At 40.2% G+C, this 20768-nt stretch overlaps 1 protein-coding gene across 2 annotated transcripts in view; it reads right to left on the bottom strand.

The window, feature by feature from the left end:
* The window catches only part of adcy5 (adenylate cyclase 5), a 98008-nt gene that overhangs the window by 12384 nt on the left and 64856 nt on the right, over nt 1–20768 (bottom strand). Inside the window, exons 5-11 of one of the 2 annotated variants that reach the window (XM_085383642.1) lie at nt 18082–18209; nt 15589–15747; nt 14505–14646; nt 12550–12687; nt 8514–8536; nt 4490–4634; nt 1692–1789 (exon numbers count right to left, since the gene is read on the bottom strand). In XM_085383642.1, coding sequence (XP_085239768.1) covers nt 1692–1789; nt 4490–4634; nt 8514–8536; nt 12550–12687; nt 14505–14646; nt 15589–15747; nt 18082–18209 — 833 coding nt within the window. Of the gene's footprint in view, nt 1–1691; nt 1790–4489; nt 4650–8513; nt 8537–12549; nt 12688–14504; nt 14647–15588; nt 15748–18081; nt 18210–20768 lie in introns of both variants that reach the window. The other variant, XM_085383641.1, reaches the window with a different exon arrangement.

A 20768-nucleotide genomic window follows, 5' to 3' on the forward strand; every position in this document is an offset into this window, starting at 1 on the left:
GAGGAGGCAGCCTATGTGGGACTTTAAGGACAGGATTAAAAGACAAGAGAGGAGTGGTGAGATGAAAGTACTGAGGAGAAAGGTTAATAAAGAGGCAGGCTAAAGAAGATCAATACTAAGAGATGGGCAGGGAGAAACCTCTGAGTGCAGTTTGCAAAAAAAGAAGAGAGAGAGGAGGGCTCGCTTTGAGACAAAATCTGACAGAGCTTTAAAATCTGGCCAGTGCTCGGGTGCAATTATGCTGATTTTGATCTGATATTCTTTTTTATTACTCATCATCTTTTATTACTCCTCTATTCAGTGATTCATCTTTATAAGTCCTGTTTTAAGGATAAAGGCTGAAGAATTTGGAAGAGAACTTGGAACAGACAGCATTAAGACTAAAGCTGTGCCGAGTTTTGTAAGGCTCCAAAGCCTGAACGCACACACTGACCACTAACAAAGACATAGTTTCTAAACAATTTATTAAAACGCATGTATTAGTGCTTATGAAATATAAGGAGATAGTTATATTTGCCTAATAAAGACAGCTTTTGGGATTATACCATGGGAGTACTATTTAGAAGACCAAGCAATTCAGTTTCAACTTGGAGCAACTTCTTATATATACACCCACTGGCCACTTTATTAGGTGCACCTTGCTAGTACCAGGTTGGACCCCCTTTCGACTTCAGACTGCCTTAATTCTTCATCACTATCAGCCTGAACTGATGATGCAGCACAGCACAGATCATGTTAACACCAAATTTGATGTTCCAGCAGAAACTGAGACTCATCATACCAGGAAGCACTTTTCGGTTTTCTTCGGTAAGCCTGTGGGAACTCCAGCCTCAGTTTCTTGCACTCAGCTAACAGGAGTGGCACATTGTGTGGTCTCTAAATTTACAGTCCATCTGCTTTTAGTTTTAATGTGCTGTGAGTTTAGTGATGCTTCTTGGTTTTAACGACTGGTTATTTAAGCCTTAATATCAGCTTACCATTCTCCTCTGGCCCCTGGCGTCAAGTTCTCCCAGAGAACTTCGGCTCACTGGATAATTTCTCTATTTTCAAAGCATCCCGTGTTAGCAGATTCTCAAATACTCAGACCAGCAACATTCGGAGCCACCTTTTATCCCCATTTGATGCTTCTTTGAAGTTCAGCAGGTCGTCTTGACCGTGTCTAAATGCCTAAATGCTGATTGGATGATGAGATATTTGCATTAACAAGCAGCTGAACAGGTGTACCTAATAAAGTGGCAAATGTTGACCTACCCAATTTTGATTGTGTAAAGCAGTAGTTCTCAAACTAGGCCTTGGAGACGCCGGGGGTCCAAAGCCCATGGCCATGAAGTTCACAAAATAATTTGCAATGAATATTAAAATTGTGCTGCATTATTAAAAACTGCATTTAGACCAAAAGGAATATTTATTACCCCGTCCCACCCCCACATTATCTTTTATGTATATTAAGAAAAACCTTTAGTAAAAAGTGCTCTTTCTCCAAAGTTCTAGTCCTAAAAGTTTATCTGATTTTAATATATAAATGAATCGTGTGGCCGTTTAAGCTCACTTTGTGTACTCTGCACTTATTTATTTCATACATTTGAGCTACAATTGTTTAAACTGTAATCAGAGTAAACTTTTCAAAGTTGTGAAGTAAATCTCAAACTTCCACGGTCCTATCTGTGTATTATTTCCAAGTGTTGACTCACGGTGGCACGATGACAATCTGGATGAAGCAGATGAAGAGAAAGACGAGGGAGGCGCAGGCCACATAAGCCCCAAACCTGGAGTCCACCTGTTTGGAGTACTGCAGGAGGGAAGGAGACAGCAGTTCAGTGACACAGACTTTTCTCACATTCTGTCCCTCTGACGGCATGAGGGGTGAAAAACATACAAAACAACCAACAAGATAAAAAAGTATGAAAAGTCTGACTCAATTATGTCTCTCTGGGTATTTTGGAACGAGTACGTCAACACCACAGACGCTTGTAGCAGAGCTGTACTCGAGTCAGACATAAATCACAAAAATGACGAGTTCACACTTGACATGGGTTTAACTAGTGTAAGCCTCGACTTTTATTTATTTCTCTAAATACTTCCTCTTCATTCGGAGAATCTGGGAACAGCTGACATTTAGCGCAGATGACATTTAACTCCGTCAAGATTTGAGGCTGCTTTGAAATCCCATTTGAAATTAGAAAGCACGAGCTTGAAATACTCAAGCTTTAAGATAAGATAAGATAAGATAACTCTTTATTGTCATTGCACAGTCATACATAGTACAGTAGTACAATGAAATTGGAAAAACTGTCCTACGTCGGCACTACATATAACACAACACGACACGATATGACACATCACAACGTAACAAACAACACAACACAGTATATTAACTTAGTATAAAAAAGAAGAATAAGTGTATGTGTATTGCACACTGTTATTATTGCACATTAATTATTATTGCACCTTGTTATAAATATAAATATTATTGTTATCGTTTTAAACATTGTTACCTCCCCCTAAAAAGTCCAGGGAGGTATCCAGTCAGGTCAGCTATTTACATTGATCAGGGCTATTGCCCTGTTGTAAAAGCTGTCCTTGAGTCTATTTGTTCGGGACCTCAGCAGCCTGAACCTCCTGCCAGACGGCAGCAGCTTAAACACCCGGTGTCCTGGGTGTGTGCAGTCCCGTAGGATGCTGCGTGCCCTCTTGAGACAGCGAGTGCTGTACAGGTCCTTCAGGGAGGGAAGAGGATGTCCAATGATTTTTTGGGCCATGTTGATGACCCTCTGGAGTGCCTTTCTGTGTGCTGTGGTGCAGCTGGAGAACCACACACCGATGCAATATGTCAGCACACTTTCAATGGAGCAGCGGTAGAAGACGGTCAGCAGCTCCTTCTTCAGGTCCATTTTTCTGAGGATTCTCAGAAAGTGGAGACGCTGTTGGGCCTTCTTTAAGACCGCAGAGGTGTTAGAGCTCCATTGGAGGTCTGTGTCTATGTGCACACCCAGAAACTTGAAACTGGAGACCCTTTCCACGCACTCCCCGTTGATGCTGACAGGCTGCAGCTCGGACTTCCTCCTTCTGAAGTCAACTACCAGTTCTTTTGTTTTGGTGGTATTGAGGTCCAGGTTGTTGTCTGCACACCAATCTGACAGCCTCTGAACTTCAGCTCTGTATGCAGTCTCATCTCCCCCTGAGATGAGCCCCACCACAGTGGTATCATCTGCAAACTTGATGACTGTGTTGTCTGGGTGGGAACTAACACAGTCATGTGTGTACAGAGTGTACAGTAGGGGACTCAGTACACAGCCTTGTGGAGAGCCGGTGTTGAGGCTGAGGGCTGAGGAAAGATGAGGCCCCACTCTAACTCTCTGTACACGGTCTGAGAGGAAGTCTCTGATCCAGCGGCAGGTGGTGGAAGGAAGTCCAATTTCCAGCAGTTTATCTATTAGTCTGTCCGGGAGTATCGTATTGAAAGCAGAGCTAAAGTCAACAAAGAGCAGCCTGGCGTAACGGCCCTGCACTTCCAGGTGAGAGATGGTGGTGTGGAGCGTTGTAGCAATGGCATCTTCAGTTGATCTGTTAGCTCTGTATGCAAACTGGAGCTTTGAACCAGTCAATAAAAAATTAGAAAAATAAAGACAACAAAATGTAAAAATATGACAAGAGTTTGAACAGTTGATTCTCACGAGCCTGCAGAGCACAGGCATAATTTGTTCGTGCAGACGTAAATTCTGACTTAGACTTTCGTATGTGAGAACAATGGCTGAAAGACAGTGAGGTTTTCAAGTGAGTATTGATATTTCAAAGCTGAAAAGATTGTTTCGTGATGTTTGGTGAAGTTTAAAAAAGAAAAAAAAAATTGGTTATTGGCGTTTTACAGCTGAAAAGAAAACCATATCCCGATATCAAAAAACTACTTACGATCCTTAAAAATGAAAGAAATCTTAGCAACTGATCCGTGTCTGGCATGTGCAGCGGCTACTCAGCTGCTATCCTGCAAAAAGTTTATTTTACTGGATAAACTCTAAGTTGAAATACTCCTTCTGTATGGCCAAGAGAAACTTGTTTCTCCAAACTTGGAGATATTGCTGTGCCTCAAAATCAAACTGTGGATCAACAGGATTTAAAGATTGTACACGAGCCTAAAGGCAGAAGTGGTCTGACAGACATGGAACCGGAGGCTCTCCAAAATTCCTTCAGATCTCACTTTCACCGTACACGAAGCAAAAACTCTTTTTCCCTTTTTCCTCCCAAATTCCTTTTATAACAACCCAGCTGCAAACCTCTTCTCAGCCTGCCATTCACTGTCTGAAGCAGTTTCTCTTCTCCATTTAAACCCCTGCTTCCTCTCTTTCTGTGTTATACTTTGCTTTTGAGTGACTTCCCAGAGGGACCGAAAAAGAGAGAGCTTTTTGCACAAAGAAGATTGCTTGTCACGGCCAATTATCTTTTGCTATATTGGCAGTTGGACTTTGTGTGTCCGCGTGTGTGCGCGTCTAACCTTTTTCTCCAGGTCAGGCTCTCTAAAGGTGAGCAGGAATTTCTTGACGTGTTCCGAGCGCAGACGGTCGATGCTGCGCGCGTCGATGGCCCGGCCCAGAAACTCATCCACCTCGTCCTCTGGGTTTAGGTTTTCCTGTGTGTTTCTGAAAATAAAATGCCTGAATAAAACAAGAGGAGACTGATTGACATTTACATTTCATGCCGAGTCAACAAAGACTGTTTGGCTTTACTGCAGCTAAACTTTTTGATCCACTGCTTTCTTAAAGAACTTGTCTGAAAATCAAGCCAAAAGACTTTCTTAATAACTATTGACTAAACAGAAGTTTACTAAAACTGTTCGAGGGTCACCTTAACAACCCACTGTAACCTGAGGTGTAGCTGCAAATAGGAAATCATACACAGTGCTGCGATCTGATTTCTTAGGGGCTTTTTTTTGCATACATCATCAAATTAGTTTGATGATCAGAGATAAGCTTTCTTTTTGAAAGTTGACTTCAATTCAATTCAAGGCCTGATTACTACAAGACCTGAAGAATTAAGAAATCCCTGTTTGACAAAGTGAGGCAGACTCAGAGATCTTAAAAAATGGCAACACAATCATGCCACAGTCTAAAGAAACTCAAGAACAGATAAGTAAGTGATTGTCATCCATCAGTCTGCAAAGGACTACAAGGATATTTCAAAGGCTTTGGGACTCAAGTGAACCACAGTGAGAGGCATTATTCAAAAAATGAGCAGTGTTGGGGAGTAACGGAATACATGTACCGCCGTTACGTATTTAAAATACAAAATATGAGTAACTGTATTCCATTACAGTTACCGTTTAAAAGGGTGGTATTCAGAATACAGTTACTTTGTTGAAATAAATGGATTACACAGCAGTACTTTCCTGTTTCATATCGTGGCGGGTCAGGACTGTTTGGGTTTTGTTTGACAGCTACGTTCTGTTGTTCCAGGCGGCAGCGTTACGGTTACCATGGTTACAGGGTGACGCGCTCTCTTTGTGACTGTGTTTCCTGGGTGAGAGAGCGCCTTTTTTTGTTGTTGTTGTTGTGCTAAGCTAACAGGCAGAATGCTACAAACATAGCTCTAAAGAATGTAGCATCATGGGCAGTGTAGTCCGTGCTGCAGGGAGAATGGACTGCCATACACGTTATGTGTCTGTGAGCGCGAGGAGGGAGAAAAAGGAGAGTCGAAAAGTAGTTATCGTAGCAGAAACGGGAGCTGGAAGCATGTAAATATAATAATAACCACTGCAGCCAAGAAGAGTGCCTGACGAGCCCAGTTGTAAGTAAGATATTAAGACTCGACTGTACACTGTGTTCGTGTTTTCCTCCGAAACAATAAGTTCCGTTGGAGCAGCCTTTCAACGCCTCTCTCTGTCTCTGGCAAGCAAAGTTGACCCAGACAACAAAGTAAAGCTAGTTTTCGGCTACGAGCCCAACACAGAACCGACGTATTAGTCAGAGGTCCTTTACTACGGTTCAGACCCGCGGAACTTCAGTAATAGTAATAAATCACATTCATGTAGTTGTAAACAGCATGATAATATATTAAGTAATCGAAAGTATTCAGAATAAGTTACTCTCATTGAGTAACGTAACGGAATACATTACAAAATACATTTTGGGGCATGTATTCTGTAATCTGTAATGGAATACATTTTAAAAGTAACCTTCCCAACACTGAAAATGAGAACATGGAAACAGCGGTGAAGCTTCCCAGGAGAGGCCAGCCTAACAAAATTACTCCAAGAGCACATAGGCAACTCATCTGAGAGCTCATTAAAGAACCCAGAACACCATGTTAAAAACATCTAAAGGTCAGAGTTCATGATTCACAATGACAAAGAGACAAGACAAAAATAGCACCCATGGGAGAGTCCCAAGAAGTAAACAGCTGCTGATCAAAATGGAAACAAAGACTCATCTCACATTTACCAAAAATCGTCTTGATGATCCCAAAGGCTTTTGGGAAAAGATTCTGTGGACTGATGAGAGAAAATTTGAACTTCTTGGAAGCTTTGAGTCCCATTACAGCCGGCATAAACCTAGGCCCAGTCAAAATCTGCACTTAAATCTGATTGAGATGCTTTGGCATAACCTTAAACAGGTCAATCATGCTCAAACTCTCCTGGCTGAATTAAAATAATTCTGCAAAGAAGAGTGAGCCAACATTCTTCCACAGCAGTATGAAAGACTCATTGCCAGTTATTGCAAATGCATGATTGCAGTTCTTGCTGCCAAGGCTGGCGCAACCAGTTATTGGGTTTAAGCAGCAACTGCTTTTTCACGTATTGTCAGGTAGAGTTGGATAGCTTTTTTCCCTTAATAATTGAACTTATCATTTAAAAACTGTATTTTTTTATTTCTTTGGGTTATCTTTGTCCAATATTAACATTAAGTGTGAAAACGATGGAAGAAACTGAGAAGTCAGGAAGATTTTTCACACCTCTGACCTGAAAGATCACTGCAGCCCTCAAACTTGAACAGTCAGATGAGACAATTTGTCTAAAAACAATCACTAAATCTGCAAAACGCAGATTCACCTACATATAAAATGCATTTGACGGTTAGTCTGGAATACTGTGTTTGGATTTAACAATACCCAGAAGTTGAGCGATTGGAGGCAGAATTTTAGGAGTTGTTAAGTAGTTAATTGGAATATTTTGTGTAGACATGTCTAACTTTAAAGGTTTTGTCTTTAAACACTTGTCAGTTTCAGTGCTGTACTGTAGCTCTAATCGGTGGCATTTGAGGCCTCAACAAATCAGAAAGAAAGGATTGGTTTGTCTCTACGATGTCAAGTCTTAATATACGTTACATTCACTGATTTTAAGACAGATGGAAACAGATTTCCAAACTGAGCTGTGACATCGTATCCAGTGTAGCAGTTGACGAAAAACCCAGCATGTACTTCCTCTCGACTCTAAAAACCTGTCAGTCTGCATAAGAAGTAAGATCTGTGCTGTAGCCTGCGGCAGAGGCAGAGGCTTGGATGCTGCAGCTCAGAACAAACTCACATATACAGAACTATTTGGAGGAGAAGAGGAGGACAGCTTCTCCATAAACGACAGCTCCTCTTTGATCACTGAGAGCCTTTGGCTTAACTATCCCTTCCTCTGCCCTGTTTTTTTTTTGTAAATCTTGGATGAAACAGTTGATACTGCAACACATTAAGAACATAAACTCTGTCCAGCAGCAAAAGACTCATGGAGAGAATCAGAATTTAGACACTAGCACTCATGCAGGTGGATTATACGACAACTGCAAGCATTCATCTGCTAGAAGCGATCCTGGAACACGTTTAACCTGCCCTCCAAGAAACGTTAGATGACTTATCGATCAATGATGCTTAAAACTGTGATTGCAACCACCAAGCTCTGATAAGTTCATATATTGATGGACGCTGGCACACTTTTTTATTATCTTAGCTGTGTACACAACACATATTCAAGCTACAGCTGCATGATAAAGGGTTAAAGTGCAAATGCAGACTCCTGCATTACCTCTTCCATACAAAACTGCCCTAATTTTCACTTTGAACCTCCAACATGTTGAAAACTGAACTGAGCCTGGTTCTTCCTATTAAAAGGGAGTTTTTCCTTCCCACTGTCACCTAGTACTTGCATAGGGGATTGTTTGATTGTTAAGGTTATCTCTGTATTATTGTAGGGTCTTTACCTTACAATATAATATGCCTTAAGGTGACTGTTATGATTTGGCACTCTGGCAAAACCGAATTGAAACCCCCCCCCAAAACATTTTAATTTAAACTGATCCTTTACCTGGACACTGACTCTCATACAAATCAAAGATCTTGCACATCATCTTATTATTATGCCATTTATTCTGACTTTCCAGTTAAAATTACCAGTGACAATCATATTTGTGTTTCAAAGTGCTTCTTCTTGTCTTTCAGCTCATTTTCAGGATCATTGCCTATCGTCTTGGGCAAAGCAAGAACAAATCCTCTAAGGTGGCACACAGACAAAACAACAAGCACAATGAGTCACTACTCACTTGTCTTTGGGGTCTTCAAAGCCCTGCAAGAGAGAAAGGACAACAGGAAATAGGATTTTTAGAGCAGCGCGTGGTAAAGGTGTTTAATCTTTTCAAACCAGATTGGTTCTGCTTTCTTTTTCTTTACAGCTAAACGCTCTTTTAATACAACTCAGAACAATCACATCAACATATCTGGTGATTCACTCAATGAAAGCATTTTTAAAATGATAAAATGAATAACAAAGCAAAAACATCCAATGTTCTGCAATATTTAGAAGTTGTCATTCTACATTAAATATCTGTCATTCTGCAATGTTTGGACTAAACTGCTTGACGATCAGTGTGTGCTCTGGCTGTTCTGACGGTGATTTAGAACAATTTTTTCAGAGACTTCACAGATAACAGCCCAAGCAATCTCCCAAGACATCTTCAGCTAATGAAAGGTACCTCAGCAACAACAACCCCCCAACACACACACACCCCACACCCACCCTTCGGACGAGTTATATCACTACAGTGGTTTAGATCCTTCCTGTGATTTTCGGGATTTATATACACCGCTTAGAGGCGGTTATTGCTTCGGTTGAACCTTGCTACAAATTATTTTAATTTTCTAATTTTCCTTTTCAAACTACATTAAGGAGCCTCAGCCTATCATCATTCCTCTGACTGAAGCTTGTTCAATTTAACTTCACAAATAATGAGCAACCGCAACGCTGCCATTAGACAGCTATTGGGGGCCTGATGACATAATAATTACCCTGAGCCAAATGAAAAATACGCTTACAGGGAAAGGTTCGCTGTGGCTGGAAACCAGCAGACACGGGGGGAAAAAAAAAAATCACCCAGATCACTTCAGGTATGAACCGAATAAAAGACATTTGCATCTAACTCAGCTCAAGATTTGGACCGTTCACCCACTGTCAGCTCTATTCGGCGAGAAATGACGGCTATGATTGACGTGAAATTAAACATTTTTGGTAGGTTTTGAGTTTTTCAGCAGAGATAAACCGACAGAATGAGCAAAATAAGAAAGATGTAAGAAGTGGAGGCTTTGTTGTCGAGCAGAGGTAAACAAGACAAGTTTCAAATGTTATTTTCACCCGTTTGAAATGCAAAGATAGAATATGTCTATAAACAAACAGATGCAAAGCACACAACTTTAACACTTTGGGTGAACTGTCCTGCAAAACGATACAGTGTGCTGTGTCATGGAAAAAAATGTAATATATTTTTTAACCTGTTTTTCATTATGAAGTCACATTAATCATATTTTGTTACTCAGTTTATACTATGTTCAGATTGTCACTGTCATTAAACTATTTGGCCATATTACAGCATTACAGAATACCAGCTTGTAGATATTCAAATTGCTCTACCTCCCTCTTGTGGCGAAACACACAAATGACTATGCTGAAGAAATATTCAGCACAGCTAACCCCTGCATGAAAGTAAGGGGGAAAAAAATCAAATAGGAAAAAGTGAAAGGTAAAAACGAAATTATTTGCATTCCTGCCTGCTCCACTGCTTCCTGTTTGCAAAAGCAAGAGGCTGAATGGGCAGCAGGAGTAGAAGTACATGTGTAAAATCCTGAATACCTCCAAAGTCCATTCTGTGTCTGACAGACATAACCAGGTTTCCTCCCGGTCATATAAAAACCCTCCCTCATGCTCTCTGTGCATATTTGATTCCTTATTCTTTACAGCTCTGTTTCAAAGCTCGCTCCAGAGCTTGCTGTGATTAATGAAGACTATGGAGGTATGAAGATATGGGGTGAGAGAGTAATAGGCAGAAAGAAAACTGAGGCTGACAATGAAGGAAGGCAGAGCTGCAGCAAATAAAGTTGATGTCAAAGCGTTCGTGTTTCTGCAAACTTTTATAGGACTTTGGTGACACACTCATCTGATATTAGGAAAGAAAAACAACGCAGCTGCTGATGTGATGTCAGGACGAGTAATTGAACGTAGTCATCCAGGACGATGAGAGATAAGATGATTTTTGTGCTGAGCAGCCTTAGCTCTAAGTGCCAGAAGGATCCAATGTAAATCAATGCAGCATTAATTTGATGTTGTTTCTTTTTTTATGTGCACACTTGTTGTAGCATTTATGCTACACAGAGCTCCAAGTCAGCTACAGAGCCCCCTGTGGGTCACATAAAAATACAGAAAGTAATACTTAACTGTGCAGACAGTTTATTTTAATGAAAAGTAATCGTTTTAAAGCAGAACTGATGTTTCTTTCAAAATAAAAGCACACTGGTTAATACGGGCAATGGGGAGTTTGCATGTTCTCTCTGTACCTGGCGAACTCTCCTGTGCATTGCCTCGGTCCAGATGCTGTACCCCAAGTTGTTTCCAATGCTTTGGTCAGAGTGGGATTGTTACAAAGAACTAAGATGTAGAAAAGGGTGTTTGTATATTCACGAGAGAGGTAAGCTTATTGTTCTGTCTGGCTGTGCTCACAACCTGACATTACACTCATTTAGTAGACAGATCGATCCAAAATAACTTTTATAAAATGTGCTCAACCTACCTATAAACATGACCTAAATATTATTATAAAATATTTGTATCTGTTCTCATTCTATATGTCTGACATCAACCATTAAAGTGGTATTCTTGTTTTTTTTAGTCGTGCATCTCTATAACACTGAGTTCAGTACTTCCTTATGTCCAGATTTTGATTTTCCCGCATTGGAAGTGAATAAAAATATCCCACTGAAAGCTAAAAGATTTGCAACAAACGGCAAACTACAACTGTAAAGCAGCCTTTCCATTACAAAAGTGCAGTTCATTGATGATGCCACAAGCTGAGCAGGACTTAATAGGATGAGAAAACTACAGAAGCAGAAAAAAAAGCTGTGCTTGCTGTTATCTTTTCTGTTGTGGTTATCAGATTGATTCATCTTGTTATGTGGAACTAAAAGAAAAGGCAGATCTCGTTCTCTCTCTGAGATGTTCCCAAGCATAGCAAGATATTACAAGAAAAAAATAAACCCGTTTTGCTTCTTGTGATCACGAGATGCGTGCGGACAGCTTGGTAGCCGTGAAGACGACCTGGCTGTTTGATTCAGGGACTAAGTACGGGTTTGTTCTCCGGGGCGCTACAATTGATAGATTAGATCAACACTGAATTTTCTGTATTACAAAGGTGAGAAGGCTCAGCAAGAATAAAACACACGCTGCTACTTTTAAGTGGAGTAGAGATTAATCAGCCTGATGCACGTCAATAATAGGCTAATTATATGCATGACCCATGAGGACAACAGCACAGGGAAGAAAAAACCCTTTTCATTCCTCATGTCAATGAAATCATTAACTTGTTATTGCGGGAAAACCAGATTTGCTTTACAAGATATTTAACCGCTTTTCACATGATAACATAATTACAAGCTGTTCTGATCTGATCTGAGAGAAAACTGCTCTTGATGTGAAAAAAATGATGGGATTCACCTTTTAATAGATACTTTTTGTGAATATTACCAATTTTAAAATAAAGCGTGTAGAACAGAATCCATTTCCCCAATATATAACAGCGCACATGTTGCCTGGACTTCATCGTCCTCTTTCCTGCCATAGATACAGTGAGAGGTGAGTGGATTGGGGATATAAGAAAAACAGGCATAGGTGCATCCATTCGCCAAGTGAGTCACTACATGCAGGCTCGGCTCAGCAGGAAGTGCTACGGTACGTAAATAACAATCAGTCTCGGTGAGGTTCCATCTCTCTGCCGTTGCTACATTTCCCGCTTAACTGCGGCCGCCTACATGTTGCTGTTGTCCCCCTTGCACGAGTGCTCCTGAGAGCCTCTTGGATCCAGGGGTAAGGTGTGAGAGGCGAAGTGAGCTGCTGCTTACCAGGACTGCAGATCTCAGGATTATTGTATTAACAACAGGTTGGCTTCATCACCAAATGAGAGCCAAGATGTGATATTGGCAGGAGAGTCACCTGGCTTTAGCACTCCAACAACACCAAAAACAGCAGCACTACAAAGCAGACCATTAGAATGCTTTTAATCTATCGATAAACATTTGTTTAAAAAAATCTTGTCTTACCATCCTCTTCAGATCTTTGGAGATCTGATTTCCACCTAAATGGTTGTAAAAGGGACGGTCGGTCCAGTGTCCACTGTTGTGGGTGACAGAGTTGGTCCTCTGCCGGTTCATTTTGGCAATCATGGCCTTTTCCTCTTTCTGTAAGACAGAAAAAGCAAAGACAGGTTTTAGAAATAAAATTTACACATACAAGTTCACACATTTTGCGAGAGTTATAATAACATATTTTAGGATTCATCACCTTTTATCAACTGCAAATTATATACTTGTGAATATCTCTTCTATCCAATAAGATAACGTTATCTCACAGTGCTGGCATGATTATCAGTCGTGCCAACACTGTCACCAAAACCTGCCATGAATGTTGCCTTAAGACGGAGTCATCTGCTACCAGTTTGTGAATGAAAGTGGTGAATCTGGGAATTCCATGTAATCGGTTTCTAAAAAAAAGCAATTAATTGGGACAAATCATCAAAAATCGAGCCTTGCTCCTGAATTAGGAAGTAGCTGTGTCAAGCTAAGCGTGTCCAGTGCTGAATGATTTTATTTGGTTGATGTAGGTTTGTTTGTCTGACACTATCTGAGGATGGGGGAACATAAAATAAACCCTCAATGCACATCATCCTTGTTAATAATAAACAAGTAAAATAAGAAAAAATAAAAGAAATGAACAGGGGAAGTCAGCAAATTTGTAAGCAGATGATGATAAGGATGAAGGGCAGGGGAGGAAAAGAGAGCCTCATTTTTCATTATGCCTCTTTGTAGCATAACAGCCGCTACTTTGGTACAAAGAGGTGTGTGTGTGTGTGTGGATGCTGGAGTTCGAGCCAGGAGTGGTGGGATCATGATGTGAATGGCTTCACCGACAAAGATTTCATCCAAATATTTCAAATGTCGAGGGCCACTTTTAACTACGTCCGACAGCCAATTTCAACGAGACTCTCGTGGCAAGACATTCAGATGAGGCGGCTGATGTAACAGTTACATGACCTGGACTGACATCACACAGGAGACAAAACCATATTATATTTTTGCACACATGGAAGTGGCCCAGGTCAAATATATATCAGAAAAATATCAGAGGGTAATCTTCTCCTAAATGCAGAAGAAGTAAAAACATCCACCAAGTGTAAAACTGTTACACTGATGAAAAATATTCCTTTTCTCCTTCTGGTGTTGTGTTAAAAGCTGGTTTCCTGAGATGGTAATCTCTAGTCATTTTATTTCTTTTTACTTTTATTTCTAGATCTGCATCCTGGCTTTAGGATGTATTCACAAAAAAAAAGAAAGAAAAGATAAAAGTAACCAAAATAATTAGACTGCACAATCTTCCTTCTGTCTCCCAGCAATGAGCAGCAAAATAAGAAGACAATATCACTTCACATGATATGCTATCTATAGTCGCAGCTTGTGATGATGCTGGAGGACAGACAGCTGATAAAAGTCTGGTCATAAACAAACTTGAGCTCACGCAGCGAAGCAGAGACGAACTCACTCTTGGATGAAACAGATTCCCGGTTTATAACACAGACGATAAAACGATCAGTTTTTCAGATTCTGTGATCTAGAGAAATGTCACATACGGTGATTCAGTGGAATTCTGGGATGTTACATTATACTTTTTCAACCTTGACAGACGTGTGCTGTTGACCCTTGACCTCATCTTTAAATCGTGTCAGGCTAATTTATTATATTATATAGGTCAACAATGGGTTTCCTTGAAATTTAAAATTATTATTGAAAAATTCTGCAGCTACTAAATGTCAAACAGGAGTAAAAAGACATAAGAGCCATAAGAATAAACAATAATGTGTCCCACTATAAGCCATAAATTACAGCTCACAGAGTTTCTTTTCTGCCCCCTCGTGTTTAATAATCAGTTAATGCCACTTTAAATCACTTTAATGTATTTTTGATGTATATAGTTGTACTATAAACAGTAATAAGTGAAATACCCTTTTCTGACTGCAGCCCACAATGAGGTAGGTTTCTATGTTGTGCTTCTTCAGGTAGGCATTTCTTTCTCCTCCTGTTCCCGGTTCCACATCATAGTCCCCATTCAGGTAATTCAGAGTGGCTTTAGTTATATGGATGCGCCTAAAATGAGAACCACACACACACACACACACACACACACACACACACACACATTGATTATTCAGACACTGTATATTCATATCTACAACTCTGTGGGCTGTTAAATATAACAGTTTTAGCAAAATTGGTTACAACTCTATTTGGCAAACCCAGCTTTTGTTGATAGTGGAAAATATAAAACATTAAATGTTTAAATTGAGATATTTTAAACGTGAAAAATATTAGCACATTTTTCATTAAACATCTCAAAATAAGTTGGAGCGGGGGAAACAAAAACGCTGAAAATGTAAGTGTTACTAAAAAGCAACAGCTGGTTATCAAAGAACATCTTCAGAGTTTCTCAGAAGTGAGGATGAGCAAAGCTTCAGCGATGTGCAATAAGTTGTAACCATGAAATCACTGCATGGGCTTAAGGAGGCATTGTTACTCGTCCCATTGATACATGCTTGCTAAAGTGTTTTTACGCAAAGAAGAAGCCACATATGATCATCCAGAAACACTGCTGTCTTCTCTTAAAAATGTACTGAGACGAAATGGAAAACTGTTCTGTGGTTGCGTGAATCAAAATTTGAAATTCTCTTAGGAAAACAGTGACACCACATCCTCTCGGCTAAAGAGGAGAGGAACCCTCCACCTTGTTATCAGCACTCAGTTCCAAATACTTAATCTCTGCCGGTAAAACTCCAGCTGGTCCTCCTCAGTTCCCAGACGGTTGTTAAAAGAAGAGGGGATGCTACACAAGTGGTAAATGTTTTTAGACGTTTTGCTCCTAACAAATGTTAAATGAACTAATACTTTGGCACATGCCACATTTTCTCAACATAAACAGGTTTATCACATTTGCAGATGATTCAATTATTTTTCTTCTTTAAGTTTTACACAACATCCCAACTTTTTTTAGAGTAGGGCAGTCTGAACTTGAATATCATTGGAGAGACATACCCTGCTTTGCCCCCAGCTTCCATCTGATTTGCTAGCGTGACATCGTTGGACCAGACATCAAACTGCCACTTCCTGAGCCCCAGCACCCCACAGTGCACTCTGCCACTGTGGATGCCCACTCGCATGTTGACGTTTACCCCAGTCACCTCCCGTACCAGCCTGCAAATAAAAACAGATAGCATTTTTAAGAGATAATTTACAAGTTAAGCTTTTTCGTCACCAGTGTGTTGATGTTAGGGTATCCCAGGGATCACCTTTTTTTCCAGTGCATCTTATATCTCTGCTTTTGCTTGCAAGCAACTTCCTGTTTCATCATTTTAATCCCTACATGCATACCGGATCGTTTTGACAGAGTTGTCCGTAAACTCATAAATGTCCATATATGTCATCCAACACTTTGGGAATCATAACTTTCATAAACGAATGCCTGCATAAAACTGAAATCCAGGTTACATGCTACGAAGAAAATGGAAATTATGTGATTTGGGTGAAATTGCTCTTTAACAGCAAATGTATTTCATTTTTCTGCAACAAGAAGGACAACCACAGACATTTAGCCTAATCTGAGGATTATTAATCTGACTCAACAATAATCATCTTAAAAACTGACAGAGAATATTTCTGACTGTGAAGTTGCAAAGAGGCACTGACAACAGCTGACAACATGGTCACAAACTGTTTTTAATGGTTTCTGGAAATAAAGTGATGTTATTCATTACTACTTTCATATGTGGCAAAGTACAGGGTGGGCCATTTATATGGATACACCGTAATAACATGGGAATGGTTGGTGATGTTAAAGTTCTGTTTGTGGCACATTAGTATATGTGAGGGGGCAAACTCCTCAAGATGGGTGGTGACCATGGTGGCCATTTAGAAGTCGGCCATCTTGGATACAACTTTTGTTTCTTCAATAGGAAGAGGGCCATGTGACACATCAAACTTATTGGTAATGTCACAAGAAAAACAATGGTGTGCTTGGTTTCAACGTAACTTTATTCTTTCATGAGTTATTTAAAAGTTTCTCTTTGTTCACAGCCATTGACATGTCGAAGAGGTTAACACGTGAGGAGCGGATCGAAATCGTGTTGATATCTGGTGAACGCAGTAACCGGGTCATTGCAGCAGATTTCAATGCAAGACACCCTACGAGACCACCCATCTCCCATGCTACAGTTAGCAAACTGCTTGCTAAGTTTCGTTAAACTGGTTCAGTGTTGGATTTGCCAAAATGTGGACGCAAGAAAACTCACTAATGAAGAAACATCAGTGGCTGTCCTAGCTTCATTCAGCAAGAGCCCACAGCGTAGCGCTCGCCGCATGTCACTGGAGACTGGCATTAGTCGAACATCCCTTCGGCAGATATTAACTACTCAGAAATGGCTCCCTTACAAACTCCAGCTACTGCAGCATCTCAACGAGGATGACCCAGATCGGCCACAGAATTTGCAGAATGGGCAAAACAAAAATTGGAACAGGACCCTCAGTTCACGCAGAAGATTTTGTTCAGTGATGAGACAAACTTTTATGTGAATGGTGAAGTTAACAAACAAAACCACCGCTATTGGTCTGACACTAACCCACATTGGATGGAGCCCTCCAAGACTGTTGGAACAACAAAAGTGATGGTTTGGTGTGGTATATGGGGTACAACGATAGTGGGTCCATTCTTCATCAATGGAAACCTCAAGGCCACTGGATATTTGAAATTGCTACAAGATGACGTGTTTCCCTCTTTATGCACTGAAGCTGGCACGTTCCCTGAGTTCTTCCAGCAAGATGGTGCACCACCACATTATGGGTGCCAGGTCCGAGCATTCCGAGATGAACAGTTTCCTGGAAAGTGGATTGGTCGTCGTGGGCCAGTTGAATGGCCCCCAAGGTCTCCTAATCTGACCCCCTTAGACTTTTATCTTTGGGGTCATCTGAAGGCAATAGTCTATGGTGTGAAGATACGAGATGTGCAGCACCTGAAACTACAGATACTGGATGCCTGTGCTGGCATTTCTCCTGTGGTGCTGCTATCAGTGTGTGAAGAGTGGGAGAAGAGGGTTGCATTGACAATCCAACACAATGGGCAGCACATTGAACACATTTTATAAGTGGTCAGAAACTTGTAAATAACTCTTCTTGTGACATTACCAATAAGTTTGATGTGTCACATGGCCCTCTTCCTATTGAAAAAACAAAAGTTGTATCCAAGATGGCCGACTTCTAAATGGCCACCATGGTCACCACCCATCTTGAGGAGTTTGCCCCCTCACATATACTAATGTGCCACAGACAGGACTTAAATATCAGCAACCATTCCCATGTTATTACGGTGTATCCATATAAGTGGCCCACCCTGTATATGGAACATCAAATATAACTAAAACTGCATCTGGAAATCATCCATTTATTCATTTGCCCCACCTCTGTCTGCTATGTGCACATATTTAAGCATTTTAATTACAGCCACAGATGCCTTGTTACAGTCAGGGGGCAACTTACGAGATAGCCTCTATCATGTCCAGCCCCATCTCCACACAGCAGTGGGCGTGGTCGGCCCTCGCCTCCGGCAGACCAGACACGCAGTAGTAGCAGTCTCCCAAAATCTTGATCCGCAGACAGTGGTTCTCCTGTCACGGGAAGCATGAGCACAAGAAAGAGCAACTTACTGGAGAGGTATCCTAGAAAATAAAGATGTTATTGCAATGGGTTTTAGAGTTACTTCACTTTTATGCAATTCACCGATGGTGGGAGACCTTTGGGAGCCAGTGAAACAAAGACACACAGCTATAACTGGATCCACCTTATGATATCCTCTCTTCATCTTTCACCTTACTATAGTATCTTGCAATTCAGTGGACAAAATACCTCAGTAGTTTCCAACTAAATCAAGTAGACAGAACTGAGGTAAGACAGGCCAAATCATATGACTGATAAATTATAACAAATAACAAAAGACTTCCTTTCCTGCTGTTGAATAAACTAATGATTTTTAAAGTTATTGTTGCACTGATAGAATAATTTCCTACCTAATCCTAAATATAAAACTTTTTACCAGAGTTCAGCTCAATGTTTTGTTTGTATATTCATGAACTTATTAGAAGCTATGAAAACCTGGTACTCAATTTCTTCATCCCCTTACTGGGACTTGTGCATTATTATAAATGTGATCTATTTTTCATTAGTGAAACAAAAACTGACAAAATCAATGTGATCAAACTAATAAAATCCCAAAAGTTCATCTTTTAGACATCTTTAGAATTTGGACAGCACGGCTAAAAAAAAGTCCACCAGCTGTTTCCTGTGACCGCTAACTGCACAGTGATGATTTTGTTTGTTTCTTTTGACATTCAACAGTCATCTTTAAATCATTCCACTGGATTTAGATCAAGATCAGATTTTCCACAAATTATCCTTTTCTTTCTCTTGATTTGTTAAGCTTTGGGTGATGGCCTGCTGCCCTGACAGAATAAATAAATAAATAAAAATAAAAATCTTAATATCAGTTTGCTTTCATGTGATTGGAACTCCCCGAGGAAAGAAATTAGCCTCAAACCATGATGACCCTTCCTCTATGCTTTACACTTTCGAAGATTTTGTTTGTAGTTTGTAAATCTGCCCAACTATCTTTTATACATTTGTGATGTGATGATACCAAAATGTTTTAGTACACATTTCTGATGGTGTTTGGCTTTTAGTCCTTGTTTCTGTTTTTCTCCCCTGCTTCCCCTACAATGCTATGTAAAGATTTTTAGAGCTAAAACTAAACAAAACAATGAAACTAGATGAAAGAAGAAATAGCCTGAGATTGAGAATTTTTTTCTTTTGGCAAAACTTATTGTAACAACTTGCCTGACAAGTTTTTGATCCACATGTTTATTGAGACCATTACTGAGACTAGGAGTCAGTTGCTTTCAAAAAATTATCTATTTGTCATTCCAACACTTATGTCAATTTTCCTAAATTCTCTTTTATTAAATGAATGCAGAAATCCTGGTATTCCACAGAGTTCAGAAACTAGGATTTCCACAATAACCAAGTATAGATGCCTCACATTTGCCTTAAAACTTTTAACTTTTAGAATCATTTAACAGTGTGTGTGTTTGTTTCTGTGTGCGCATGTGTTTGTCTGTTGATCCTAAAGGCATAGGAGAATATAGTGTCTCGTGATGGCCACCTGAGTATCGCTCTAGCACATGGGACTGAGAAACTACAATGAGCTCCACTGTGTAAGAAGCACAGAAAGAGAATACGTGCGGCTGTGTGTGTCTTTGTGTGTTTGCAGAGACACAAGGTACCTCTGGCATGGACCTAAAAGTGTCAGTTGCAACCTGTCTGGTATATAATGCCGTTATTGGCGTTTCACTATGAAATATTAATTAGCTTTTCACCTTTTAGAAACAAATGGTATATATTGAGGTTTAGCTGAAAAAACAAAGATGTTTTTGTCTAAGAAAAAAGAAAAATCAATGTTCCTGAATGTGCGTCTATGAAACTGCGGTTCAGACATAAAACAGATGTTATGGTGTGCTTTCTAAACACTGGAACTCTGCGCTCACGTCTGTGTTCACAGCAGCATTCACTATGTATTTAATGACCTTTTCCAGCTGCCTCTAAGGTTACTTTACTAATTCCTGGTGTCTAAATACTGTGGACTACACATACATGCAGTTCTTGCACCTGTAACCAAACTGACCAAATCGATAATGATTTTCAGGCCAGCTGCAGAAAAGTATGAGTATTCAGTCTTTGTTAGAACTTGCCCGCACCGGCAGCATCAAAGATGATGCTTTTCTCTGAAAGCTTCATTCATTTTTAATGGAACACTGTGATCACTGAGCACGAGGGCTGCAGTTGCATTTGATTTGTTCTGAGTTTTCTGTATCAGGACCTCCTTTGTCTCCACGCGCTTAGAAATATTGTGGTGAATGCAGACCTGGAAAATAAGAACTATGCTGTTAAGCGCTATACCACCAATATTTTAGTAATACATTAACCAGAGAATGTATGAGTGTCCTACTGCATCGTTGGGGACACTTTGGGGAAGCTGGGAAATTTTGAAACTTTTGGTTTCCCAGTATTTAAACAGTGGAGGAAATAATAATTTGATCCCCCGCTGAAGTTTGCTTGCTTACAAATAAATAAACAGTCTCTAATTTTTGTTGTAGTTTCATTTTCATAGAGAGTGA

The sequence above is a fragment of the Rhamphochromis longiceps genome, linkage group LG16, assembly GCF_057381845.1.
Source record: "Rhamphochromis longiceps isolate RC_006_pf linkage group LG16, R_longiceps_female_GT1.1, whole genome shotgun sequence".
NCBI classification, from domain to species: Eukaryota; Metazoa; Chordata; class Actinopteri; order Cichliformes; family Cichlidae; genus Rhamphochromis; species Rhamphochromis longiceps.